Source organism: Pan paniscus, chromosome 19, assembly GCF_029289425.2.
Source record: "Pan paniscus chromosome 19, NHGRI_mPanPan1-v2.0_pri, whole genome shotgun sequence".
Classification (NCBI taxonomy): Eukaryota; Metazoa; Chordata; class Mammalia; order Primates; family Hominidae; genus Pan; species Pan paniscus.
Genome location: NC_073268.2, coordinates 70,643,803 through 70,671,787, shown reverse-complemented (window position 1 = coordinate 70,671,787; position 27,985 = coordinate 70,643,803). Strand labels below are relative to the sequence as shown.

General features: G+C 36.8%; 1 protein-coding gene across 1 annotated transcript; it reads right to left on the bottom strand.

Annotated features, from left to right (window-relative positions):
* Positions 1-2,571: 2,571 nt before the first annotated feature.
* On the bottom strand, positions 2,572-3,221 carry LOC100969980 (iron-sulfur cluster assembly 1 homolog, mitochondrial-like). The gene has a single exon (XM_034942515.2). It carries the CDS (start codon positions 3,109-3,111, stop codon positions 2,731-2,733), a length of 381 nt encoding a protein of 126 aa, XP_034798406.2. The 5' UTR covers positions 3,112-3,221; the 3' UTR covers positions 2,572-2,730.
* Positions 3,222-27,985: the final 24,764 nt, after the last annotated feature.

Genomic DNA, 27,985 nt, shown 5'->3' with positions numbered 1-27,985 from the left:
TATCTCACATAACTGGAAGAAGTGCATGAGATAAGACTATAGAATGTCCAACATTTGGTAAGTGCTCAATAAATAGTACTTTCCATTTAAACAACAACAAAAAAGCAAAGCTAGTATGAACTAGTTAAAAACCTGGTCAAGTCTAAAGACAGAGATCATAGGCAATACAATTGCAAAGGGGATTTGAGTAAATTGGAAAGTTCTTCTACTAATTATATAACTTAGATTCATAAACAGCCCCTGCACAGCTCTCTTAGACAGACTTGGAATTGTCTTAGATACGATGTAAAGCCTTGCTACAGCTCTTGTGTTGTAAAACTTTTGAGGAATAGCAAGCAAGAACAGAAATGACTAGAGTACCAGAAAGGGGAAAAAAAGAGAAGTGCTGCATAGCTGAGGCTAAAATAATTGTACTTGAAGAAATTACAGAGCCATTGGCTGTTGTCTATGAAAAGCAAAACAGCAGGCAGGGAGATAAATCAAAGTTGCCCGTGAGTAGGAATTGCAGGATGTTGCTGATTCATTGGAGGCAATACAAGAAGTTCCAGAGCAGAATCAGGAAATCTGGTGTTAGGGATTGACTTCTCTGTATCTCAGCACTACTACACTATTTGATACAGTGTTGCTATTCTATAAGTGCCCAAAAAAGAAAAGAAAAATGAGGCCAAAGTAATTATGTCGCACAACTATTCTCTAATGAGCTTTTACTAATATATGAGTCTTGATCTTACAATTAGTACTTGACCAACACTAAATTTATAATTTAAACTTCTTGTGCAAAATAGAAACTCTTTAAATTATTCACATATTATGTTACTTGGGTCCTAGATGGATCTTACTCAACCTGATCTTTATTTAAACTGAAAGTTTTGATGTGTACCTACACAAAGACATTTTATTTATTTATTTAGAGACAGTTTCACTCTTGTTGCCCAGGCTGGAGTGCAATGGCACAATCTCGGCTCACCGCAACCTCCACCTCCCAGGTTCAAGTGATTCTCCTGCGTCAGCCTCCCGAGTAGCTGGGATTACAGCCATACAACACCATGCCCAGCTAATTTTATATTTTCAGTAGAGACAGGGTTTCTCCATGTTGGTCAGGCTGGTTACAAACTCCTGACCTCGGGTGATCTGCCTGCCTCAGCCTCCCAAAGTGCTGGGATTACAGGCGTGAGCCACCACGCCTGGCCCATTTTATTTTTTTAATGACCACAGAGGCCACATTTTTTTAAACTGACAACTCAATCTCTACATACATACAGTATTGCACAAATTATAAGTGGATCAACAATTATATTAATGATACAAACTCATGAGCATTTACATAAAACTACCACTCTAGGTTTTGGTGCGTTTTGTGCCAACTACTTCAGTAAATAAAAGAAACATAAAGAAATTCAGCTACTTGAATTCATGAGAATCAGCTTTCTAAAAACGCATATATGTCATCTCAGAATACTTAATATGTCAAACCCAGGAAAATCAGAAACTAGGAACACTTTTAAAGAAAAGTTGGTGATAAAAATGTTAGGTTAAAATATTGTTTAAGAACTTTAGCAACTGGACTGAGTAACCAGGAAGTATTTGCATCCTGGGAATTTTAAGAAAAGCTCCCCATGTTCTCCTTTGCAATTAGGACCACATTCCAAAAGCATAATTCTGGGTTGTTAACAATATTTTCTCTTCTACAAACCACTGTTTCAAAGGTTAAGGAAACAAGATGGTAATTCACATAAAAGAATTTTAAAGTATTCTTCCCACTCAAAATAAAAATAATATGACCTCCATCAAATTGTAAGGAAATTCTATCAAAATGTTGACCAGATAAAGAAGTCAGAACATTTGCCTTCACTGACTGACTCAGAGGGCAGAGCATGTATGTCACCTACAAGGAAGGGGAGATGGGGGTAAAGCCCCTGCTCTCCACCTGTGGAGCGGGGGTGGACAGGAGCCCTTTGGCTTCCCTGGGGTTTTGCTTCCTTACACAGAGAACTGAGGGAGGTGGGCTAGATGGCTTTCAAAAGACACCTCAATGGAAAGGATCAAAATCAGCTTGAGATCTCATCTCTGAGCAGACATATAGGGTGGCAAAAGAAACAGATTTAAAAACATGTGGATGAAGTCTTTCTCACCTTTTGCTACCATCACTCAGCACTAATCTGTACTATAGTTCAAGCAAATCCTTGCGTGGTACTATTAAAGGGTCTGCAACAAGGCATCTGACAGTGAATTTTTGATAAAAATGTAAAAAGGCTATGTTAAGTTTGGGTGGAAAAACAATGTACCGCCATGTTACTACCAGCAGTCAGGACGTCCTGTCTCTGATTTTAGGAGTCGCCAGTCTGGATGGGAGAAATGCTGAAGGGGATGCGTGTTCAAGCCGTTCAATAGAGATCTAGTGAGTGTACATGGTTCAGGAAATGGATGAACAGGTGCCCAGGAAGGCAACTTTGATGAAACTGGTTCTAAAACAAATGATGCAAGAGGATTAAATGATCCAAAGAGAGTGATGTCTTCTCACTTTCTGTCCCCTACAGAGAATACAAATGTCATTTCTTCTGGAATCTAACTTACTGGCTTCATTTTCAAAATGCATCACTTTCTTTTCTTTACAAGGTAGCCGCAAGTTAAGCACGTGATAGTCACATGATTTCTTCAGTGAGCCCCAAGGTTTCCACCAGCTTTCCTGGAGCCTATGGCCAGAGGAGTCCTGAGATGTCAAATATTAACTTACTCCACAGCCACAAGTTCATGTTGGGTTATTGAACATAACTCACTGGATAATTTGTCTTCAACATAGTCCATTTCTATTCCTAAAGGTGTTAGCTGTGCTTTCTTTTCGATGAATACTCTGGCTTCATCTTGTATAACTTCATCAGAATTTCCTTTTGTTTTCGTATATTCTACAGTATAAGAAAGGCCATTACAGTCCCTGGTTCGGACACCAACTTTTACACCTACAAGCTCAGGCTTATCTTTAAGGAATTGTTTTATCTTGTTTACTGCTGAAGGTGTCAGGGTGAGGGTGCCCGGGTGGGCTGCAGCTTCCTCTTGCTCAAAGCCCAGACAGTTGCCCGGACTAAGGAAACGACATCTTTCCCATCCCTGCATCTCAGTGCCTTGGGCTGGAGCTGCGCCGCCTCAGCCTCTCTCCATGGACACGGTGGGCCCATTGACACAAAGGCATTTTATACATACACATAGATTTTTCCATAGGATAATTAAGCCCTAAAAAAAAAAGCCAGTCTTTTATAGCCTTCAATACCAGTGTGTTTTTTCCTCTTTCAAAATGTATGTCCTATCAGTAATATTTATTATTATTATTATTATTATTATTATTATTATTATTATTGAGATGGAGTCTCACTCTGTCACCCAGGCTGGAATGCAGTGGCGCGATCTCGGCTCACTGCAACCTCCACCTCCTAGGTTTAAGCCATTCTCGTGCCTCAGCCTCCCCAGTAGCTGGAATTACAGGCACTGTACCACTACGCCTGGCTAATTTTTCTATTTTTAGTAGAGGCGGGGTTTCACCATATTGGCCAGGGTGGTCTCGAACACCTGAGCTCAAGTGATCTGCCCGCCTTAGCCTCCCAAAGTGCTGAGATAACAGGCGTGAGCCACTGCGCCTGGCTCTATCAGTAATATTTATTCACTTCCACAAATAATCTAGTTTAATGCCAAAATGTACTGTATATTTTGTGTATATTTTTCTTTTGCTATTATTTTTATTTAATTACATCCTGAGTGCATGCTTATTAATTTAAAAAATAAAACCACACAAATGTTTTAGGTTCCATACCTGAGAGTCCCTCTTCACCTCCAGCCATGTACCTGGTTCTCAAAAGTAAGTTCTGACTCTCACACCCAAATTTGCTGGGCCAAAAAATTTACATATTTATGTTTTAACCTTTATATTTTAAAATATTTACTTCCTAATATGCCTTCTATTCAATATAATACATGCACTTGTAAACAGTACAAACTGGTATTCTATTCAAAGCAAACAATGGCTTCTAGCTAAGGATGGTGATTTGAATTCATGTCTTTATTTGACACCTTCTGAAATTCCACAAAGATGACAGCTTATAAAAAATACACCAATGCCCAAGCTCAAAGAATAACACAGGAAATAATAGTTACAAACTGTTGGAAGCTGGAGAATCCATGGACAAGTGGTAACTGAATTAGCCAACTTGAGAAAACATAAATCTAAACTGGCATTGTTGGAAGCTGACTATCAAGTTAATCTGCTTTGTTATACCTCACAACAGAAATCAAAGGCATTGGATACTTCTGAAAGAGATGGTGAAGATGAGGAGATAAAAAGCAGTTTCAACTGAAAGATTTTCTAAGTAGGTAGCTCCCAGATTCCCTCCTCATTTTTAGCCCTCACCAGTGTTAGGAGAAGACTGAGGTTTACTCTCCAGAGAATTTCTGAGTTTCTCTTTGCCATGGAAATGTAAGTACATTGAGGGTGAGAAAAGTGTAGTAAATACACCGACTCTCAGGACACTAGTAGCAAAAATTATTTCTGCAGGAAGGGAAATGAAAAAGTCTTCCCTTGAGGTTTCTCACCATCTCGAGAGAAAATTACCTAACAGTCACCTCATGTGAAACCCACACTCAACAAGTTTCTGTCATAGTCACAGATTGCAAAAATCTTTTTGTTGTCTGGTTGATATGATGTGATTGGGTAGCCAAAGATCATGCCATTAGACATCTGGAGAAAGTTTTTATCATGAAAGACAGAAAGCAACATGAACAAAAACAGCAACAACAAAATTTGGGGGAAATCAGAGATTATGTGGGGATATAAAAACTAGAATTTAAAAACTCATTAACATCTCAAGGAATATAAAAGAAAGTTTCTTTCTATGAAGCAAGAAAAGTGTATTGCAAAAATTGTCTTTCAAAGAACAAGAAAGATGGCGTGTAAATTTAAAATATGATAGGAAAAACTGAAATTCAGTAGAAAATTTAAATGATAAAGTTAAGGAAATTTTCCAGAAAATAGGATTTTAAAAAAGGAATCTAAAACAGGAAAGGAAATATAAAACAAAATATCAGCCTGAGTGAAACACATCCAGGTAAATGAGTTTCAAAAAGAGAAAAGAGTAAAAATGGAATGTAAGAAATTATAAAGAAGTAATCAAAAATAAATTCACAAAGTTGAAGAATATGTCTCTTGATTTAAGGATCTTTTGAATGACCAGAACAAAGGATTAAAAAAAATCACATCTTGAAATTTCAAAAACTGGCAACCAAAAAAAAAAGGAAGCATGCTCCCGGAAATAAAAAAATAAAACACAGTAAAACCAAGAACAAGAATTGAAAAAAGAGAAATGAGAATTGAATTTAAATTCTCAACAGCAAAATCTTCAATATTCTGTTAGCAAATTATTTCCAAGCTAGAAAGCAATATATAACCAAACCATCAATCCAAATATGAGGGTACCATTTCTACTTCCAGCTAGTAGTTATATTTGAACGGTCTTCCTGCTAAGGACAAGCAGGAAAACTGGATAAGGTATTTTTTAAAAACCTGTGTGAAGGCACTGGAAAGCTACTAGGGCAGTGAGTACTTGAAGGACCAAAATCCTGGAGGAAAGGGAAACCCAAAGACTTGTGCCTAACATTTAGCCCTGCTTTCTCCTTGACACACTTGCAAATACTAAAGCAGCGCCCTGAAAGAATGAGCTGCAACTAAGAGAATGAAAAGCTGAGCAAGTGTTAAGCAACCTCATGGGGCTGGGAGGAAAAAAAAATGGATTCTAAGACCCACCAAAGGGAGTTAAGGTAAAAACATAAAGTTTTCAGTTGAGACACCTAAGAGACCATTGCTTAAAGTGAAATAAATAAGAAATAGACCAGACATCGCAATAAGTGAAACCTGCCTCTCAATTAATTCAATCTCACTGTATTAAGATGATCAGTTTCTACCCTAATTACCTGTTAGTAGTAAAAGTAAATGCTGTCTGCAAGAAGTGTCATCATTCAGAACTTCCAATTGTCTCTTATTTTTTTATGCAGACTCTCTAGGGCTCTATTTAAAAATAAAATAGCAGGCAGGTAAAAGATAAGAATTGACTGAAAAAATCTAGAGAAAAGTCAGAAAATGGTAACCAATCCACAGGAAAGTCAGATATTGGTGGTATCAGACACAGACTTTAAAACTAGAGTTAATATGGGCAAGAAATTAACGAAAAATTTATAATTTTAGTAAAGAATGTGAAACTAAAATATGAATTCTAGAAGTAGAAAATAAATACAATCAAGTATACAAAAGACACAGTTTAAGAAAGGATTAACGATTTAGAATGGGGGCATAGAAAAGTATCTCTAGAATGAAGAAAGGAAACAACCAAAGGATAGAAAATGAAACAAGAATATAAGAGATATACAGCACAGAGTGAAATGATCTAACGTATATGTAATTGGAGTTACAGGAGGAGGGGAAAAACAGAATGAGACAGACCTAGTATTCTGTAGTAATTGAAGAGGTAATGCTCTACCGTTTTCCAATATGGATAGAAAAAATTGTGCCCAACATTCACAAAGCTATATAAACTTCAAGCAAGATAAGTACAAAAAAGGAAAACCCACCAAAAAACAAAAGCAAAAAAACCCAAATACAGGTACATCTTAGAAAACTTCTGAAAATCTAAAATAAAAAGATAATTTAAAAAATAGCCAGAGTAGGCCAGGCACAGTGGCTCATGCCTGTAATCTCGGCACTTTGGGAGGCCGAGGCAGGAGGATTGCTTGAGCGCAAGAGTTCAAGACCAGCCTGGGCAACATAGGGAGATCCTGTATCTACCAAAAAAAAATAAAAATAAATAGCTGAGAGTGGTGGTGCATGCCTGTGGTCTCAGCTACTCAGGAGACTGAGGTGGGAGGATCACTTGAGTCTAGGAAGTTGAGGCTGCAGTGAGATGTGATCACTCCACTGCACTCTAGCCTGGGTGACACAATAAGCCTCTGTCTCAAAAAGAAATAAAAATAGCCAGAGTAAAAAAGATTACCTTTCAGAAAATGAAACAGATGAAGTAAACCAAGAAATAGACTTGGAATTCAAGATACATGTGATCTAACCAGGCAGATTGATAAAGGGTACTCCAAGGTTTTTACTGAAAGAATCTCAGTGTATTAGCTACACCCCCCTGACCTAGAAATTAACTTGTCCAGAGTAGGGAATAAGATAGACATCCAACATGATGAAAGTTTCAATGTAACTGTCTTCTGTAGTTAACAGATAACAATAGGAAATGCAGAATTAGGCTTTCTCATTTCAATGGGAAATAATAGGATTCTTGAATAATAATCAAGAATAGTGGTGGGTAACCATCAATTGTTACACTGGTGGTGTGTAACCATCAGAGACACAGTGGGGACATCATTTACTTCAGTAAAACCTGGGAGTTCAGGGTTTTTATTTTATTTTCCACTTCTAGAATCTATGTTTGATTATTATTATAGATTTATGTTATCTGCTGAAATTATATATTTTTCATTAATTTATTGCCCATATGAATCCTAGTTAGTAAAGTCTGTGTCTGATACCATCAATATCTAAATTTCCTCTGAATTGGTTACTATAATCAGAGTGTTTCAACCTGCAGAGGTCTTAGCAATGGCTAATTGATCACAGAGTCCCTAGAAACTAAATAGATGGGCCTATCAAAGGGCTATTTGGCAATTTAAGCAGAATAATTTTAGCTCAAGTAAGCAGAAACCTGGCTTAAGTCACTGCAGGGGAAATTAATGGACTCTTACCTACATTGAAGGTCTCTTTCTCAAAGATACTGGTCTTGTCAAATGAGGGACTCTGTTTCAATGACATGCTTGTTCTTTTTTTTTTTTTTTAACCATGTCTCAGCCAGTTTGGTCTGCTATAGAATGGGTGGTTCAAACAAAAAGCATTTATCTCTCACAATTCTGGAGGCTGAAAGTCTAAGATCAGGGTGCCAGCATGGTCAGGTTTTTGATTATGTCTTCAACATGTCCTTCCTTGGTGAGTGCATGCAGGGAGAGTGGTAGCTCTAGTCTTTTTCTCTTATAAGGACACTAATTCCATTCTGGGGGCTCCACCCTTATGAACTAATTACATTTTGAAGTCTCCACCTCCCAGTACTATCCCACTTGGGGTTAGGGTTTTAACATATAAATTTTGAAGAGGATACAAACATGCAGTCCCATTAAACCATAAAGTACAGGTATATACTGCAATTCTCCATCAATGCTTTCTCCAGAAGGGGAGCTCTGGAGCACTAAGAGACATTGCCGTCCAAACTGCCCATAGTGCACTTGAGTATTATCTCGTCCACTGGATCATAAAATTAGAAATGCACAGCTGCGTTTCCTTACAAAATGGCAAAGGTGTATAGGACTGAACAGGTATAGGCAAAGAATAAGAGAGGATTCTCTTAATCTTTGAGTATCCTCTTCCTGCCCCTCCAGATCCCCTTTCCACCATTATCAACTTCTTTTATGCATGCCCTGGAATGATCTTTTACTTCGGTTTGGCCAACAGGAGACACCAGCAAGAGATCAAAGGATGGGAGTTGATTGAAGTTTGGTTGTTCCCTGGCTCCCTTTCTGCTGGTCTGCTGATTGGCAATGGCCATCCTCTTTGGGAGGTCACACTTCCTGCCTGGAAGCCCTCTCCTACAGCTAGTATGGGAATGGTTCTATTCCCAGTTTCCATATGCCCTTCCCTTTGACCCTTCAGACCTAGGAAGGTAAAGGGTCCCACTGTTTCTGGCAAATTGGTGTGCTCTATTCCTACTAATTTATTTTAACCCTCTTCATACCCTTGAATATAGTCCCTTCATTAAAATTTCTTTAATTACCTCATTTGGCAGTGCCATCTGTTTCCTGTCAAGACCCTTCTGATATAATTTCTAATTTGAAATGCAAACTGTATTATAGTATTGAATTATCATATATATGAGTCTGTTTCTGAGCTCTCTTCACTGGTGTGCTTAAATGTTCTTGCACCAATAACACATTGTTGTAATGAATCTAGTGTTATAGCATAGTTTTATATGTGATAGGGCAGCAGTTTTTCAACTTTTTCACCTCAGGAACCCCTTGTACTCTTAAAAGTTATTGAGGAGTCCAAAGAGATCTTGTTTATGAGAGACAAATTTATCAACATTTCCAATATTAGAATTATACTGGAGACATTTAAAAAATTTGATTATATATATATATAAAAATAACAATAATAAATCTATTATGATTTAACATATTTTTTGAAAAAATAACTATATTTTACAAAAATTTTAACATGTTTTACTGTTTTAAATTTTCTCAAATCCTTTTAATATTTGGCTTAATAGGGAAGACTTGTATTTTAACATACGTATTTACATTAAATCGGTTGCAATATATTGTTTTGCTTGAACTATATAAAGAAAATTTTACCTCATAATGATATGTAGTTGAAAAAGGATAGAATATTTTAATAGCCTTTTCAAATAATTGTTTATTTTCTTTCATCTTATACCCAACTGTGATGAACAATAGTATCTCAATGGTCATTTGTAATGTAGAATATGGAGCCACATCAATAAGTTTCTTGTATTTAAAATCCATTGGTCTATGTTTCACTGAAAATGGATCTTAGACGCAAACATAGTTTTGTAGCATCATGCGTTGGTCATTTGGAAAACATTTATTTCCTGAGGTATGTAAATCTTAAAGATGTCAATGTAGTAGACAATGTCAAAAATTATAGTTAAAATAACCAGGTGTGTCAGTCATCAGAAAAGATTCAGCTATTGGGAAGCTCTCAAACTTATAGTGGCAGATACAAGTTTTCTAAAATGTTTCTTTTCGTATGAAAGATAAAATTATATCATTGACAACAAATCATGGCAACTGTCTTCTTGATGTGACAGTCTCACTTCATTTATTTTTGAGAAAATATCTACCAAATATCCCAGGCCTGAATAATCATAGATCATCCAGTGCTTACTAGAGGCAATGTACAGCATAGTGATTAGAATTTGGGGATCTCAAAGTGAGACATGTTTGGAACCAAATTCTGACTTGACTACTTATTTTGAACATATGAATACTTTCTTGCCACTCCCACTCTATGAGATACAATAAATCTGACACCCTTGAAGCATATAAGCAGGGGCCCAATACACTGTCATTGATCTGACTGCATTAATGAATAGATAGGGACAAAATGGTCTTACATCTGCATAGTCAATCATAGACCAAAAGGGCCTTGAAATCCCTTTCTGATTCATTTTACATACATTGTAGTTAAAATTAGGTCAGGAAGAAGATAAGGCAGATATCCTTGTTTCTTAAAGACAAACTTTAATGTGGTCATATAATCACAGCAATATCTGTTCTCCTGTATGCAGAACACCATTAATATACACCTAAGTATCTAAAATAATACTATTTTTTGAGTTGATAGATAGATAGATAGATAGAGACAGAGTCTTGCTCTGTTGCCCAGACTGGAGTGCAGTGGTGCAATTTCGGCTCACCGCAACCTCCGCCTCCTGGGTTCAAACGATTCTCCTGCCTCAGCCTCCTGAGTGGCTGGGATTATAGGTATGCACCACCACGCCCGGCTAATATTTTTGTATTTTTAGTAGAGACAAGGTTTCACCATGTTGGTCAGGCTGGTCTCAAACTCCTGACCTCGTGATCCACCCACCTCGGCCTCCCAAAGTGCTGGGATTACAGGCATGAGCCACAGCGCCCAGCTGAGTTCTTATATTTTTAATCACATTTTTGAACTTTTGCCAAAATTTAAGTAGACAACAGAAGATAGAGTACACAGCACTTTTCCAGAGAGAGAGAGTCAAATATCCAGTGAGGAAAGGAAATAACTTCTTCTGGTTCTTATTTTTCAAAAGAGTAAATAAGTCTTGTTTATTTTTTTTAAACAACACATCAGACATTTAAAGGGAAGAATCTGAAATTCTATTTTAAGGTTGAAACAATAAGAAACGTTCGATGTGCTATTTCAATTCATCCTTTAGTGTCACTTGGGTCACAATCATAACAAAACAGTTATTCAAAAAGAAAATTTAGATTTTTAAGTGCTCTTATGGAAGTGTTTTATAGAAAGTTATGCTCAGTGGATGTGAAGATGAAAAGGTACCTTCTCTTTGCTATTGCAGTAAAGGAGCATATGGTAGCTAATTATGCATGCTGTAGATTTTTAAATTATTTTTTCTCTTTCTATTCTTTTACTTTAAGAATAAGACTTTTATATATTTTCAAAGATGGGCATATGTCTAAGTAACTAAGAAGGCAAGTAACCAACCACCTTTCTCTTGTAGAATTCACACATGATCGGTCCAGCTGGGGAATATTTGCTTTCAATTGGTTGCCCTGTTCTCTGAGAGGCCTCATGCTACAGAATACAATACATACAATCACTACTCTAGCTCTTTTGTTTTTTGTGATATTTCAGTGTAAGGCCAATACCAATTGATATTCATTCTTCCAATTTAGAGAAAGCAATTTTAAAACTCTGGCAACTTAAAGAACATATTTCAGTTTTTTGGCATGGCCTATCTCATTGACTTTATAGTATTCAAATCAAAATATAATAACTTCTCTAGCCTGTATCCCCTAAGTGTTCTTGGAAATCTCATTCAGTCAGGAAACAGTCTCATATTTCCATCATACAAATCTACCTTTTTCTTTAAAAAAAATGAAGGTGAGCTCTGAATTCTGAATAAGAAAGTAGAACATGAAATGTAAACGAGTTAAACTTTTCAAATGTCAGAAATGAAAGGACTTTAGACATTGTTCAGTTCAATTTTGTCAATTTGGCAGATGAGAAAACTTTCTTAGGTGAATTATGGACTATTTTTTGGGAACTAAAGATTTCGTTAAGCACTGTGCATTTATTATTCCATTAATTCTAACAACAGCCTTTATCAATAGGTAAACAATCTCTGTGGTATAGAAGTGGAATCTAAGGTTCAAAGAAGCTAAATAATTTGCCCCTGTGTCATATCTAGAAAGAAAGACTCGGGGCCAGAATTTGAATCCAGGCCTGTCTGCTTGACATTCTAACCCATATCAGAGCTCTGAGAGGATGTGCTGAGAAGCTAAAGAAGGAGAGAAGGTCATAAAGCTCAGTCAGTGGAGTTAGAGCTTTTAAGGTTATCTCTTTGTTGCTGAGAATTGGGAGAGATTTACGATGTCAGCTAGTGAGGTGATAATTGGATTTTCAGCTCAACTCAGAATGACTTAGAGAGTGTGATTTATTTTTCAGTACATACGGGGATTTTAAAATGTGATATAGAGCTGAGGCCCCAGCAGGTCTCATGTTATAAACTGTGCTGGTTGAAAAAGGGAGGGACCATTGCCAGCCATCTTCCATATTTGCATGGGTATTGGAGACAACATTTGCTCCCTAGATGCATAGACTCTGTCACTATTAGCTGTATAATTTGGGCATATCATTTCAATTTATCCATTTTCTCATCTGTAAATTGGTGACAATAAGAACTGCTTAATAACTTAGTACTATTGCTATGAAGATTTAGCAAAATATATATAATATTTTTAAAGGCAGTACATATTTAAATATTATTTCCCTAGAAGTCACTAGGCATTTGCAAAGTAAGTGTGACTAGTGAAATCAGCTCATGCAGAAACCTGTAGTAGGGGCCATTATATAACAGTTTTCTCCTCTTAATAGGCATAGGAATTACCTGTGAATCTTATTAAAATGCAGATTCCTCCCAGTTCAGTAGGTCTAGGGTAGGGCTTGAAAGGTTTCATATCCAAAAAGTTCCCCAGAAGTATAAATACTGGGAATCCACTGACCACATTTTGAATAGCAAGGGTCTGGATTACAAAAAATTCTAGTGTTAATAAAACTTACGTAGTTTGAATATTTTGGCTGAAATACAAGATACTCTTAAATGAAATTCTGGAAATGTTGGAGTAATAGAAACTGAAACTGGAATTATTTAAGGAAAGGATTATTTTATTTAACTTCCTTATTTTTGTGTAAGAGGAGACTACACACACGTGCGCGTGCACACACACACACACAAAGGTAAAGTACCGTTCTGAATGGCCAGCCAACAGGTTGGTAAAAGAGGCCAGATCTCCTGGCCTGAGGACATTTCTAGGCTGGGGTAGGCTGCTTTACCTGGCAGAATATCCTCCACCCACTCAATCCATTACAGCTCCAGTTTAAAGAAAGTCTGCTGGAAGAATTCCCTGTTTCTTGGGGAGTTCAGTCTTCAACTGATTGGATGAAACTCATTCACATTACAGATGGTAATCTGCTTTACTCAAAATCTACTGATTTAAATGTTAATCTCATCTAAAAAATACCCTCACAGCACCATCCAGACTTGTTTGACCAAATAAACATTAGGCTACCAGGGCCTAGTCAAGTTAATACCTAAAATTAACCATCCCAAGATGGTGCCATTGAAACCCAGAGTAAAAGGAGTTTCAAGAAGGAGTGAGTAGCCAGCTATATTGACTACTGCTAAGAGGATCAGACATCATCTGTTACCTTTACCATCTAGGAAGTTATTACTGTCCTTGACAAGAGCAGTATCTGAGTGCTGGAAACAGAAGCCCAATTAGAGTATGTTGTGAGAAGAAATTACATATATAGGCATTTTTCTTTTTATGTCAATCTTTGAGAAATAATGAAAACTAAATCCACATTTTAACAAATCCTATTCCCTTCTCTCCTTTCCATCTCTAGGATATCTTAACTAAAGTTGGAAGCCTGGAGACTGTTTAGTTGGTCTCCAAATCTCTTTTCCTGATGACACAGCAAATAAAAATCAGCCAAAATAGTCTTATCTATTTTTAATCTTGTTATTGTATGTATGTATTTTTTTGTAAACTGACATCTTTTTTAAATGAATTGAGATATAAATAAAACATAGTGAGATATATTTTATTATAATACATTGATGATGTCTAAGATTATACAAATTTATGCTGAAAAGATATTGCAGAAGAATCAATGAATAAAACTTAAATGCCTTTAAAATCAAATCATAGACTTCCCACCAAAGTCCACGTAAAAGCTCTACTTTCACTGTTGTATATTACTTTTAAGATTTTGTACACATTTAAGTGTTAAAAAATGAAAATCAATGGCCTTGGGCCAAGACAATAGAATTCTGATATGGGTCCAGACACTAACTCTTTGTATGACTATAGCAAGTCCTCATCTCTGAGCTTCAGTTTTTTACACATAAAATAATGAGGTTGAATTCACTGATCCCTAATGTCCTCTGCAACTGTGATAAATTATGGCTTGAAGCAGTTATAGCCCTGGGAATTTAAAAAAAGGGAAGCTCAGTTGTAAAATTGCATAAGTTCAAATTGTGTTTTTTGTTTAAGTACTAGAATATAATAAATTAAATATACCCTTTCAAGGAAGTGATGCTTTTTTGTCATGAAGACATTAAAAAATAAAACATATGAGATTAAGAACATAAATCATGAATTCCTAGAAAATGAAGTTGAATAAAATTTGTCCATTTTATTAAGCATAAATGGGCAAGTTAGTTTAAATGGATATTTTTGAATTTCACTCTCAAAGATTCTGTTAGATTGTGCCTTGTTCCCAGTTTAGGGATCTACATTGTAAACATCTTCCATGGTCCAATTGGTTCTGATGTCTGTGGGTCCAAAGAACATTTAAAAGATAATGAGAGGAAAAAAAAAAACTAAAGTAAAAATAAATAGAAAACCATGTACTTCTGATGGGCTGAAGATTACGGATTACATTAAGAATTGCTCATTTGAGATCTGTTCCAAGATGGCCAAATAGGAACAGCTCCAGTCTGCAGCTCCTAGCGTGATCAAGGTGGAAGACAGGTGATTTCTGCATTTCTGACTGAAGTACGTGGTTCATCTCATTGGGATTGGTTGGACAGTGGGTGCAGTGCAAGGAGGGTGAGCCAAAGCAGGGTGGGGTGCCACCTCACCCTGGAAGTGCAAGGTGTTGGGGGATTTCCCTTTCTTAGGCAAGTGTCAAGGGATTTCCCTTTCTTAGGCAAAGGAAGCTGTGACACACTGTACCTGGAAAATGGGACACTCCTGCCCAAATACTGCATTTTTCTCAAGGTCTTAGCAACTGGCAGACCAGGAGATTCTTTCCTGTGCCTGGCTCGGTGGGTCCCACACCCACGGAGCCTTGCTCACTGCTAGCACTGCAGTCTGAGATCGACCTGTGAGGCTGCAGCCTGGTGGGGGGAGGGGCATCTGCCATTGCTGAGGCTTGAGTAGGTAAACAAAGGAGCTGGGAAGCTCAAACTGGGCGGAGCCCACCACAGCTCAGCAAGTCCTACAGCCTCTGTAGACTCCACATCTGTGGGTAGGGCATAGCTTAACAGAAGGCAGCAGAAACTATTGCAGACTTAAACATCCCTGTCTGACAGCTCTGAAGAGAGCAGTGGTTCTCCTAGCATGGTGTGTGATCTCTGAGAATGGACAGACTGCCTCTGCAATTGGGTCCCTGACCCCCTTGTAGCCTAAATGGGAGACATCTCCCAGTAGGGGCTGACAGACACCTCATACGGGCAGGTTCCCCTCTGGGATGAAGCTTCCAGAGGAAGGATCAGGCAGCAATATTTGCTGTTCTGCAGCCTCCGCTGGTGATACCCAGGAAAACAGGGTCTGGAGTGGACCTCCAGCAAACTCCAACAGTCCTGCAGCTGAGGGACCTGACTGTTAGAAGAAAAACTAACAAACAGAAAGGAATAGCATCAACATTGACAAAAAGGATATCCACACCAAAACCCCATCTGTAGGTCACCAATGTCAAAGACCAAAGGTAGATAAAACCACAATGATGGGGAGAAACCAGAGCAGAAAAACTGAAAATTCTAAAAACTGGGGCACCTCTTCTCCTCCAAAGGATTGCAGCTCCTCGCCAGCAATGGAACAAAACTGGATGGAGAAAGACTTTGACAAGTTGACAGAAGTAGGCTTCAGAAGATTGGTAATAACAAACTTCTCCAAGCTAAAGGAGCATGTTCTAACCTATTGCAAGGAAGCAAAAACCTTGAAAAAAGGTTAGAAGAATGGCTAACTAGAATAACCAGTGTAGAGAAGACCTTAAATGACCTGAAGGAGCTGAAAAACATGGCACGAGAACTTCGTGATGCGTGCACAAGCTTCAATAGCCAATTCAATCAAGTGGAAGAAAGGATATCAGTGATTGAAGATCAAATTAATGAAATAAAGCAAAAAGACAAGATTAGAGAAAAAAGAGTGAAAAGAAATGAACAAAGCCTCCAAGAAATATGGGATTGTGTGAAAAAACCAAATCTACGTCTGATTGGTGTAACTGAAAGTGATGGGGAGAATGGAATCAAGTTGGAGAGCACTTTTCAGGGTATTATCCCGGAGAATTTCCCCAACCTAGAAAGGCAGGCCAACATTCAAGTTGAAGAAATACAGAGAACACCACAAAGATACTCCTAGAGAAGAGCAACCCCAAGGCACATAATTTTCAGATTGACCAAGGTTGAAATGAAGGACAAAACGTTAAGGGTAGCGAGAGAGAAAGGTCGGGTTACCCACAAAGGGAAGCCCATCAGACTAATAGCAGATCCCTCAGCAGAATCCCTACTAGCCAGAAGAGAGTGGGGGTCAATATTCAACATTCTTAAAGAACAGAATTTTTAACCCAGAATTTCATATTGAGCCAAACTAAGCTTCATAATTGAAGGAGAAATAAAATCCTTTACAGATAAGCAAATGCTGAGAGATTTTGTCACCACCAGGCCTGCCTTACAAGAGCTCCTGAAGGAAGCACTAAACATGGAAAGGAACAACTGGTACCAGCCACTGCAAAAACATGCCAAATTGTAAAGACCATCAAGGCTATGAAGAAACTGCATCAATTAACAGAAAAAAATAACCAGCTAACATCATAATGATAGGATCAAATTCTCACATAAAATATTAACCTTAAATGTAAATGGGCCAAATGCCCCAAATAAAAGTCACAGACTAGCAAATTGGATAAAGAGTCAAGACCCATTGGTGTGCTGTATTCAGGAGACCCATCTCATGTGCAAAGACACACATAGGCTCAAAATAAAGGGATGGAGGAATATTTACCTAGCAAATAGAAACCAAATAAAGGAGGGGTTAAAATCATAGTCATGGATAAAACACATTTTAAACTAACAAAGATAAAAAGAGACAAAGAAGGCCATTACATAAGGGTAAAGGAATCAATTCAATAAGAAGATCTAACTATGCTAAATATATATGCACCCAATACAGGAGCACCCAGATTCATAAAGCAAGTCCTGAAAGACTTACAAAGAGATGTAGACTCCCACACAATAATAATGGGAGAGTTTAACACCCCACTGTCAATATTAGACAGATCAGCAAGACAGAAGGTTAACAAGGATATCCAGGACTTGAACTCAGCTCTGCACCAAGGAGACCTAATAGACAATTACAGAACTCTCCACCCCAAATCAACAGAATATACATTCTTCTCAGCATCACATCACACTTACTCTAAAATTGACTGCATAAATGAAGTAAAGCACTCCTCAGCAACTGTAAAAGAACAGAAATCACAACAAACTGTCTCTCAGACCACAGTGCAATCAAATTAGAAATCAGGATTAAGAAACTCACTCAAAACCACACAACTACATGGAAACTGAACAACCTGCTCCTGAATGACTACTAGGTAAATAATGAAATGAAGGCAGAAATAAAGATGTTCTTTGAAACCAATGAAAACAAAGACACAACATACCAGAATCTCTGGGACACATTAAAAGCAGTGTGTAGAGGGAAATTTTATAGCACTAAATGCCCACAAGAGAACACAGGAAAGATCTAAAATTGACACCCTAACATCACAATTAAAAGAACTAGAGAAGCAAGTGCAAACACATTCAAAAGCTTGCAGAAGGCAAGAAATAACTAAGATCAGAGCAGAACTGAAGGAGATACAGACACAAAAAACCCCTCAAAAAATCAATGAATCCAGAAGCTGTTTTTTTGAAAAGATCAACAAAACTGATAGACTGCTAGCAAGACTAATAAAGAAGGAGAGAAGAATCAAATAGACGCAATAAAATATGATAAAGGGGATATCACCACCAATCCCACAGAAATACAAACTACCATCAGAGAATACTATAAACACCTCTATGCAAATAAACTAGAAAATCTAGAAGAAATGGATAAATTCCTGGACACATCCACCTTCTCAAGACTAAACCAGGAAGAAGTTGAATCTCTGAATAGACCAATAACAGGCTCTGAAATTGAGGCAATAATTAATAGCCTGACAACAAATAATGTCGAGGACCAGGTGGATTCACAGCTGAATTCTACCAGAGGTACAAAGAGGAGCTGGTACCATTCCTTCTGAAATTATCCCAATCAATAGAAAAACAGAGAATCCTCCCTAATTCATTTTATGAGGCCAGAATCATCCTGATTCCAAAGCCTGGCACAGACACAACAAAAAAAGAGAATTTTAGACCAATATCCCTGATAAACATCGAAGAGAAAATTCTCAATAAAATACTGGCAAACTGAATCCAGCAGCACATCAAAAAGCTTATCCACCATGATCAAGTTGGCCTCATCCCTGGGATGGAAGGCTGGTTCAACATATGCAAATCGATAAATGTAATCCATCACATAAACAGAACCAATGACAAAAACCACATGATTATCTCAATAGATGCAGAAAAGGCCTTCGACAAAATTCAACAAACCTTCATGCTAAAAACTTTTAATAAACTAGGTAATAATGGAAAGTATCTCAAAATAATAAGAGCTAAACCCACAGCCAATATCATACTGAATGGGAAAAAACTGGAAGCATTCCCTTTGAAAACCAGAACAAGACAAGGATGCCCTCTCTCACCACTTCTTTTCAACATAGTGTTGGAAGTTCTGGCCAGAGCAATCAGGCAAGAGAAAGAAATAAAGGGTATTCAATTAGAAAAAGAGGAATTCATATCATCTCTGTTTGTAGATGACATGACTGTATATTTAGAAAACTCCGTCTCAGCTCAAAATCTCCTTAAGCTGATAAGCAAATTCAACAAAGTCTCAGGATACAAAATCAATGTGCAAAAATCACACACATTCCTATACACCAATAGCAGACAAACAGAGAGCCAAATCATGAATTAACTCCCATTCACAATTGCTGCAAAGAGAATAAAATACCTAGGAATCCAACGTACAAGGAATGTGAAGGACCTCTTCAAGGAGAACTACAAACCACTGCTAAAGGAAATAAAAGAGGACACAAACAAATGGAAGAACATTCCATGCTAATGGATAGAAAGAATCAATATTGTGAAAATGGCCATACTACACAAGGCAATTTACAGATTCAATGCCATCCCCATCAAGCTACCAATGACTTTCTTCACAGAATTGGAAGAAACTACTTTAAATTTCATATGGAACCAAAAAAGAGCCTGCATAGCCAAGACAATCCTAAGCAAAAAGAACAAAGCTGGAGGTATCACACTACCTGACTTCTAACTATACTACAAGGCTACAGTAACCAAAACAGCATGGCCCTGGTACCAAAAACTGATATATAGACCAATGGAACAGAACAGAGGCCTCAGAAGTAACATCACACATCTACAACCATCTGATCTTTGACAAACCTGACAAAGACAAGAAATGGGGAAACGATTCCCTATTTAATAAATGGTCCTGGGAAAACTGGCTAGCGATATGTAGAAAGCTGAAACTGGATCCCTTCCTTACACCTTATACAAAAATTAATTAAAGATGGATTAAAAACTTAAATGTTAGACCTAAAACCATAAACCCCCTAGAAGAAAACCTAGGCAGTATCATTCAGGACATAGGCATGGGCAAAAACCTCATGACTAAAACACCAAAAGCAATGGCAACAAAAGCCAAAATAGACAAAGGGGATCTAATTAAACCTAGGAGCTTCTGCACAGCAAAAGAAACTACCATCAGATTGAACAGGCAACCTACAGAATGGGAGAAAATCTTTGCAATCTACCCATCTGACAAACGGCTAATATCAAGAATCTATAAAGAACTTAAACAAATTTACAAGAAAAAAACAACCCCCTGCAAAAGTGGGCAAAGGATATGAACAGACACTTCTCAAAAGAAGACATTTATGCAGCCAACAGACGTGTGAGAAAATGCTCATCATCATTGATCATTAGTGAAATGCAAATCAGAACTACAATGAGATACCATCTCACACCAGTTAGAATGGCGATCATTAAAAAGTCAGGAAACAACAGATGCTGGAGCGGATGTGGAGAAATAGGAAAGCTTTTACACTGTTAGTGGGAGTGTAAACTAGTTCAACCATTGTGGAAGACAGTGTGGCAATTCCTCAAGGATCTAGAACTAGAAATACCATTTGCCCCAGGGATCCCATTACTGGGTATATACCCAAAGGATTATAAATCAGGCAACTGTAAAGACACATGCACACGTATGTTTATTGTGGCATTATTCACAATAGCAAAGACTTGGAACCAACCCAAATGTCCATCAATGATAGACTGGATTAAGAAAATGTGGCACATATACACCATGGAATACTATGCAGCCATGGAAACGCATGAGTTCCTGTCCTTTGCAGGGACATGGATGAAACTGGAAACAATCATTCTAAGCAAACTATCACAAGGACAGAAAACCACACACTGCATATTCTCACTCATAGGTGGTAGTTGAACAATGAGAACACATGGATACAAGGCGGGGAACATCACACACTGGGGCCTGTTGAGAGGTATGGGGCTGGGGGAGGGATAGCATTAGGAGAAATACCTAATGTAAATGATGAGTTGATGGGTGCAGCAAACCAACATGGCACATGTATACCTATATAACAAACCTGCACATTGTGCACAGGTACCCTAGAACTTGAAGTATAATAATTAAAAAAAAGAATTGCACATTTGAATAAGCTGAAATGGTGAGCAATATTCTTCTCTCTTCTAATGATATTCTGAAGCACATTTGGTTACCTAAAAATCTATACCTTTATAGCATTTCCTTGTGTAAGATTATTAATCCAAGGTTCAAGTTTCCAAATTTTTGTTGCAATGTGGATGGCAAGGATAGTCTTTCTCTGATGTTCTTAGAAGATCCAATATTCAGGTTCTAGATTGTGAAGGGGTTGATTGTCCTTAGTGAACCATAAAAGTTTTCTTTACCTTGTGAAAATATACTGTGGCACAATAATTAACTGTTATGGCATAAACAGGCATTGAAAATAACTGAATGAAATTCCTTTATAAATGCTTAATTTACCCATCAGGTAGCCAAGTGTACCTGAAGATTTGATTGTCTTCCCAGGAATATGGAAGTAAACATTTGTTTTAAACTATTTTCACAATTAGTACGTTACTACATCAAGATACTTAATTTGGATCATTTTATACCCCTCAGTCAAATATTTTCTTCTGAGGAGGATCTATCTATCATCTATCTGTCTGTCTGTCTGTCTGTCTGTCTGTCTGTCTGTCTGTCTATACCTGTTAGTTCTTTTTCTCTGGAGACCCTGACTAATACAGGCTCTAAGATAAGCACCAGGGATATACAGATAACTAAAGCACAGTACCTGCCATTGGGTAAGATGCCACTTAATGGGTTTATAAGGTGTTTGTCACTGAGTAGATAATTACAATTGTTACTTTTTATTTCCTTAAGCATGATAATTGGATATGGATATGGGGGGCATACAAATATGTGTATGGGGGGCATACAAAAATGTGTGAAGAGTTAACATTGGGACTCTTAGCAGATACAAAATAATATGTCTTTAAACACCTAAATATTATAGAGAAAGAAAATGAGGAAAGATCATTCAAAAATGGCAAAAGAACGTGGTCTTACAGATGAAATATCAGTAGACTGATGACAATTAGAAAATATATTGATTTCAATACAGACACAATGATACTTAGATAAAGAATGTATGAAGGAAAAAAATCACTGAGTTTCTTAAAATCACAATAACAGTAGCAACACAATACTCTGTCCCCAAACTGCATTTACTAGAATATTGCTTCTCATTAATCTAAATAATACAGGATATCAGAAAGTGTTATCTGAGAAGATTTAGGACCCTAAATAATCTGGTCTGTAATTTTGAAAGAGAGTAAAGAAATTTACCCCCTAAACCCTGGTTTGTGAGCTTTCCTAATACCTACTATAGAAATGCAAAATGTTTTTCAATTATTGCATTAATTCTCATACATTTTATCTACATTTTCTGACTGAATAGCCTTCATTCCAATTGTGTTTTCTGTTTTCTTTGTTCTGATAAAAAATTATTTTAAGGACATTTTATTCTCTTCTATAAAAACAATTATGCAAAAAATTATTTCCAAATAGTAACAAACTCTAAGTTTGTGTTTCATTCAATGCAGCATTTAGTAGCATCTCCCAGCTGACTTCTTATGTGATGAAAGCAAGCAAATGCTGTGGTAAAGAGAAACAGCTGTTTCTTCCAACATGATAAATGTTATAAATCCCTTTCTTGTGAATAAAATGCAATCATCCCTTTTATTTCCAAAGGTAGGAGAGATCAGCTCCAAATAATGACAATCAGCAACAAAGGTGACTAACAATCTCCTTCAAACAGTGGGAATATGTATATGACCCACAGTTTACCACTTCTCAATTCTTGTTTAGAAGAGAATAAGGGGAAGTTGGCTACAATAACCATAATATTCTTTCAAATTAGGGTCTCTGATTTTGAAAAGTTCTTCCTAAGGATGTCAGCACTGAAGAATAAGTTCAAATTGTCAAAGCTATTTGCAATTGATATTGCAAGTAAGTTTTAACAATAGGGAAATCAGTTTGTGTCAAAGCAACTTGGGCCATTAGTGAGTATCATTTTCTCCATCTGTCAAACAAATAGCGATGAACTTCTTTTGAACAGCTGTTCAAATTAGCATGAGCTCACAGGCCCGAGGCCTAAATATGTAATCTGGCTGACCCTAATAATAATTGTGCCTTACCAAGTGAATGTTCATGAAAATCCATCGTGTCACTGCTTCTGGCCTCCTTTGAGCATTTGTACCATTTTTATACTTTTGCAGCTTGTTATGATATTGTCATTCTTTTATTCATGCATTTTCTCCTTTCTTTATTATCAGCTTTCACTTAAACCTTAAACCTATTTTTGGAAGCTCCTATTCATAATAGCTTAAATCACGAGTTATATTATTTTTTAAAAAATTGTTTGCCTGTAAAAGAAATAAACTCAAGTCACCTAAAGCAAAAGCTGGCCTTTTGGTCTCTTGAAAATGTTTACTCAAGGCCCACACCCCCTATACTTAACCTTGATACAGAAAATCAAAGAAGAATCATCTCACAACAAAGGAGAATCATCTCAAAGACAAGAATCAGATAAAAAGCCTATGTATTATAGCATCAGTCCCAAGCTATCCATTCACTGTCTTCCACTGGGACTAATTCTAGCTTAGGGGTGTGGAGCTCTCTTTCCCCTGGTGGGGACAATACATGAAGATAATTCATCTAAAAAGAGAAGAGACTGTGAGGCCAAATACAAAAAATGAGAGACAAGTTGAGGAGAGAAGTGGGGACAATTCTAAGAGAATTCTAAGATTCAAAGCTGTTTTATCTCCCATCAACACATCAATCAAATTTCCACCCTCTAGATCTTTGAAAAGGGCCTTGAGTGCTCTCCAATGCTAACAACTGTAGACCTTAAATAAAAAAACAAATCAAAGTCAGTGTAAATAGAGAGTTTACTTGGGCCGTGTTTGAGAACTGTAGCCCAGGAGTGATGGATTTAAGTTTCAATTAATGTATGCTCAGGTTGGCAGCAGTTACAAGTGGGATTTTAAGAAAAAAAAAAAAAAAAAAAGAGGCAGTTCCTAAGTTGTTTACTGAGAATTTACATTAAAGTAAAATAAGCTATTGACTGGTTATACATCTTCCTTTGCATCAAACATTCCAGGAACATGAAGATAATGGGACAGGCAGCAAGTCAGGAACAAAAATCCTTTAAACAATTGTCCCTTGGTGTGGGTGCAGGGAGCATGATTAAAGTTATGTCTTTCTGGGTCTGATACATTTTCACATACCTCATAGCTCAGAATGCTCTGAGTTATTTTTTTCTTTGTTCATAGTGAAGTTGGGAATATAAAATACTATGATTGAGCTCCAGGAACAAGGAAAAGTTCTTTAGAAGTTGAGGTAATTTATCTTGGACATCTTTAGTAAGTACAGTGTTACAATGATTGCTGAATAAATCAACATATTTGTACCAGTTGTAAGACATTTAAGCAAAATAAATATATTTATGCTAGATGTAGGAAATTTAAGTTAAAAAGTAAATATTTAAATGGATACACCGATGACTCCCAAATATTTAGATTTAGCATGGACTTTTCCCTTGTGAAAGAACAATTGTACTGGTTGGAGTTAGACAGTCAAGGAAGGGTTTAGTCAAACTACTGGAAAAGGTCATTTGTATTTGCTAATGGGCACTTATTTAAGACTCCTACCTTTCCACAGAGACTGGAAGATAGGAGATTGATCTATCTTGAAGATTATAGTTCAAAGGGGTGGCTCCCAGGTTTTTGAAAAAGACATTCCTGGCTGGTAAAACTGGCAAGAAGCTGGAAGATTTACATCTCAAAAGGGCAGGGAAAGGATTTATAATTTCTGAAGTAAATGCTCTATGAAAAAGGGGGCCTATAATCATGAAGAAGCCTATCTAAAGTTTAGCAAAATCAAAGGAAATCATTAATGTCATTTTGATCACCCTTGGCTTATAATAGCTCCTCAATATTTTCACTGAATGTCTGACTGGCATCTAAAACTGGAAATATCCAAAAATGATCTCCAGATCAGCCTGCACAAAGCCATTTATCTTGCATTCTCCCATCTTCAGTAAATGATAAACCTCAGTAAAATCTTACCATCATCCTGGTCTCTAGTTTAAACGTAGTTAGAATCTGACCATTTATCACCATCTCTGCTGCTACTCATATGAATTATGAAAACAGATTAGTGTGGTTCCTGCTTCTGATCTTGCCTCTCTTTCATTTATTTTAAACATAGAAGCCAGAGTGATCCTTTTAGATCATAAGGCTGATCATGTTACTTCTTTGATCAAAACCTTCTAATAGCATCAGTTTCAATCAGGATAAAATCCAAAATTCTTACATGACCTTCAAGGTCATCTTCATCTCACCCTGCATTTCTGACTTCTTCAACTCTTTCTCCCTCTTCCTCTGATCCAATCACATTGATCCCTTGCTATTCTGGGAACACATTAGAAACCAGTCACTTGCTGTCCCTCTCATGAGAATGCTTTCCCATGATATCTGATGATTTTCTTCTTCACTCTTACAGGTGTATATTTGGCATGACTTTCTCAGTGAATAATTCCATATCACACTATCTAAAGTTGTGTTTCTACTCATTTTTGTCTTAATTTGACTAGTTATTTTTTAATCTATATTGTTTTTAAGGAGTTATATTTTCATTTTATCAAGTTTAGTTTTTCTTTTAATTTTTATTTTATTTTATTTATTTATTTTTTTTGAGATAGAGTCTCACTCTGTCACCAGACTGGAGTGCAGTGGCATGATCTCAGCTAAATGTAATCTCTGCCTCCTGGGTTCAAGCCATTCTCCTGCCTCAGCCTCCTGAGTAGCTGGGACTACAGGTGTACACCATCACACCCAGCTAATTTTTGTATTTTTAGTAGAGACGGGGTTTTACCATGTTTGCCAGGATGGTCTTGATCTCTTGACCTCGTGGTCTCCCAGCCTCGGTGCCCCAAAGTGCTGGGATTACAGGCATGAGCCACCACACCCGGCCCTAGTTTTCCTTTTGTTAATTTATTCATTCCTGGATTGAAATCTCCTGTTCCATCCATTCTGCTTTTTTTTTTTTTATCATTTTGCTCCTTTTTTTTCTAATTTCTTTTGTTGAATTTATGTCTTGATAAAATAAAAATTTCAGACAAATTAAATTTAGAGGAGGTTAACTGAGCAGTGAACAATTTGCAAATTGGGCAGCCTCCAGAATCACAGCAGATTCACAGAGATTACAGTGCAGCCATGTGGTGGAAGAAGACTTATAGACAAAAATTTGGAAATGATGTACAGAAATTGGAAGTGAGGTACAGATTGGGTTGGTTGGTTACAGCTCAGCATTTACCTTTTTTGAACACAGTTTGAACACAGCAGTGTATGAGTGGTTGGACTATGGCCACTGGGATTGGCCAAGGCTTAGCTATTATTACAGGAGCATACTCCTAAGTTAGGTTTTCAATCTTGTCTACCTATTAAGGTAGGTTGCAGTTCATCCACAAGAACTCAAATATAGGAATACGGAATCTTCTCAGGCCATATTTCATTTGCTTTAACTATTCCCTCTTTGTGGTCATTTTCTCAATTTTGAGAGATTGACAAAAACTTTAGCTATTGATGTCACTATCGCCATTGTAAATGTACTTGAAACCCACGAGAATCAGTAGAACAGTGAGTTTTGCAAAGGTAGAAACAAAGACTGAGTAGAGGGTGCCTCCTTATGCTGGAATAGCCTGTTTACAGGAGAAAAACAAAACAGGTCTGTTTTAGGATCTATGTATTTCCTTAAAGACTTAGTTTGATTATGTTTCATTTAGCATGAGTGACTCCATTTTAGTTTGGTTTGGCCTGCTGGGTCCTAGTGCATGAGCTTAGTCTGAAATGATGGCCTCCAATAATTTTGTTTAAAAAATTTATCCTTTTTGGTCAGGTTCTCACTTAGGTGAGAATGTGACTAAAACTTAGTGCCTTAGTGCCACTCCCTGTTACCATCATTTTGGGTTTCTGGTCTCAGCATATTGTTCACAGGTTATGGTGTCCTTATCATTGTACATTTCTTTTAGCTTCTGTCATTCCAGTTGAAGAGAGACCATTTGATGTTCTACAGATGGCTGCATGCAAACATTTAAAATCTTTAGAGAATACAGAACACCAGGGAGGCTATTATTATGACTATTGGGAGGATAATACCAAGAGTTTGGAGTATCCCCTTTGTCATTTTTTATTGAGTCTATTTGATTCTTCTCTCTTTTCTTCTTTATTAGTCTTGCTAGTGGTCTATCAATTTTGGTCTAAAAAATTAATTTGTTGACCTTTTCAAAAAAGACCTTAATTATCTTAGGTAATTTGACTTAGACTGTGGAGTTCAAATTGTATATCTAAACAATTTCAGTATCGGCTGATTTAACATGAAAATCTGACAAAGTATTTCCTCAGTATTTAATTTTTTTGTTGTTGTTCTACTTGGGTTAGCAATTTTATACAAAAATATTTTGTTATTTCTGTGGTGTACAATAACTTAACATGATAACCATAATTATGATTGATAGCATATAATCAGACATATTAGAATTTTTAAAATCCCATACAATTTTACAACATATTAATATTCAATAGAATATAACTTGAAGATTAAATATTATTAGTTTGACAATGCTTCCCATGTATCTTAATGTGTTAAATAATTCTGTTTACCTCTCTTTTGGATACTTCAAGGAGGGCCCCTTTGTAGCATTCCAAAGTTACAGGTCAGAAAAGACTATTTCAAAGCTGAAATTTGATTTTGGTAAGCCTATTTAATATGTTAAAGATTTAAAACACTTGATATTGTGAACTAGAATTCCAGGCTACCATAAGTTATTCATTTTGCCAAAATGGTGACTTGAAAATTTTTAAGAAGGCAAAAACCTTTACTCATTGATAGAAGACTTAGCTTTCCAAACAATCTGCCTTTTGACTTTTCTATCTTCTTCTTTTTTCCTTTTTGGTAGTGTATTTAGGCGGGAAACAAAAAATTTTTTATTATCTTTTAGTATTACATGAAAGTCTTGTTCAAGAGAGAAAGCCAAATTTTACCTTTGCATTAGTGGACTATTAATGTCAACCCCAAGTTTTAATAAAACCTCATA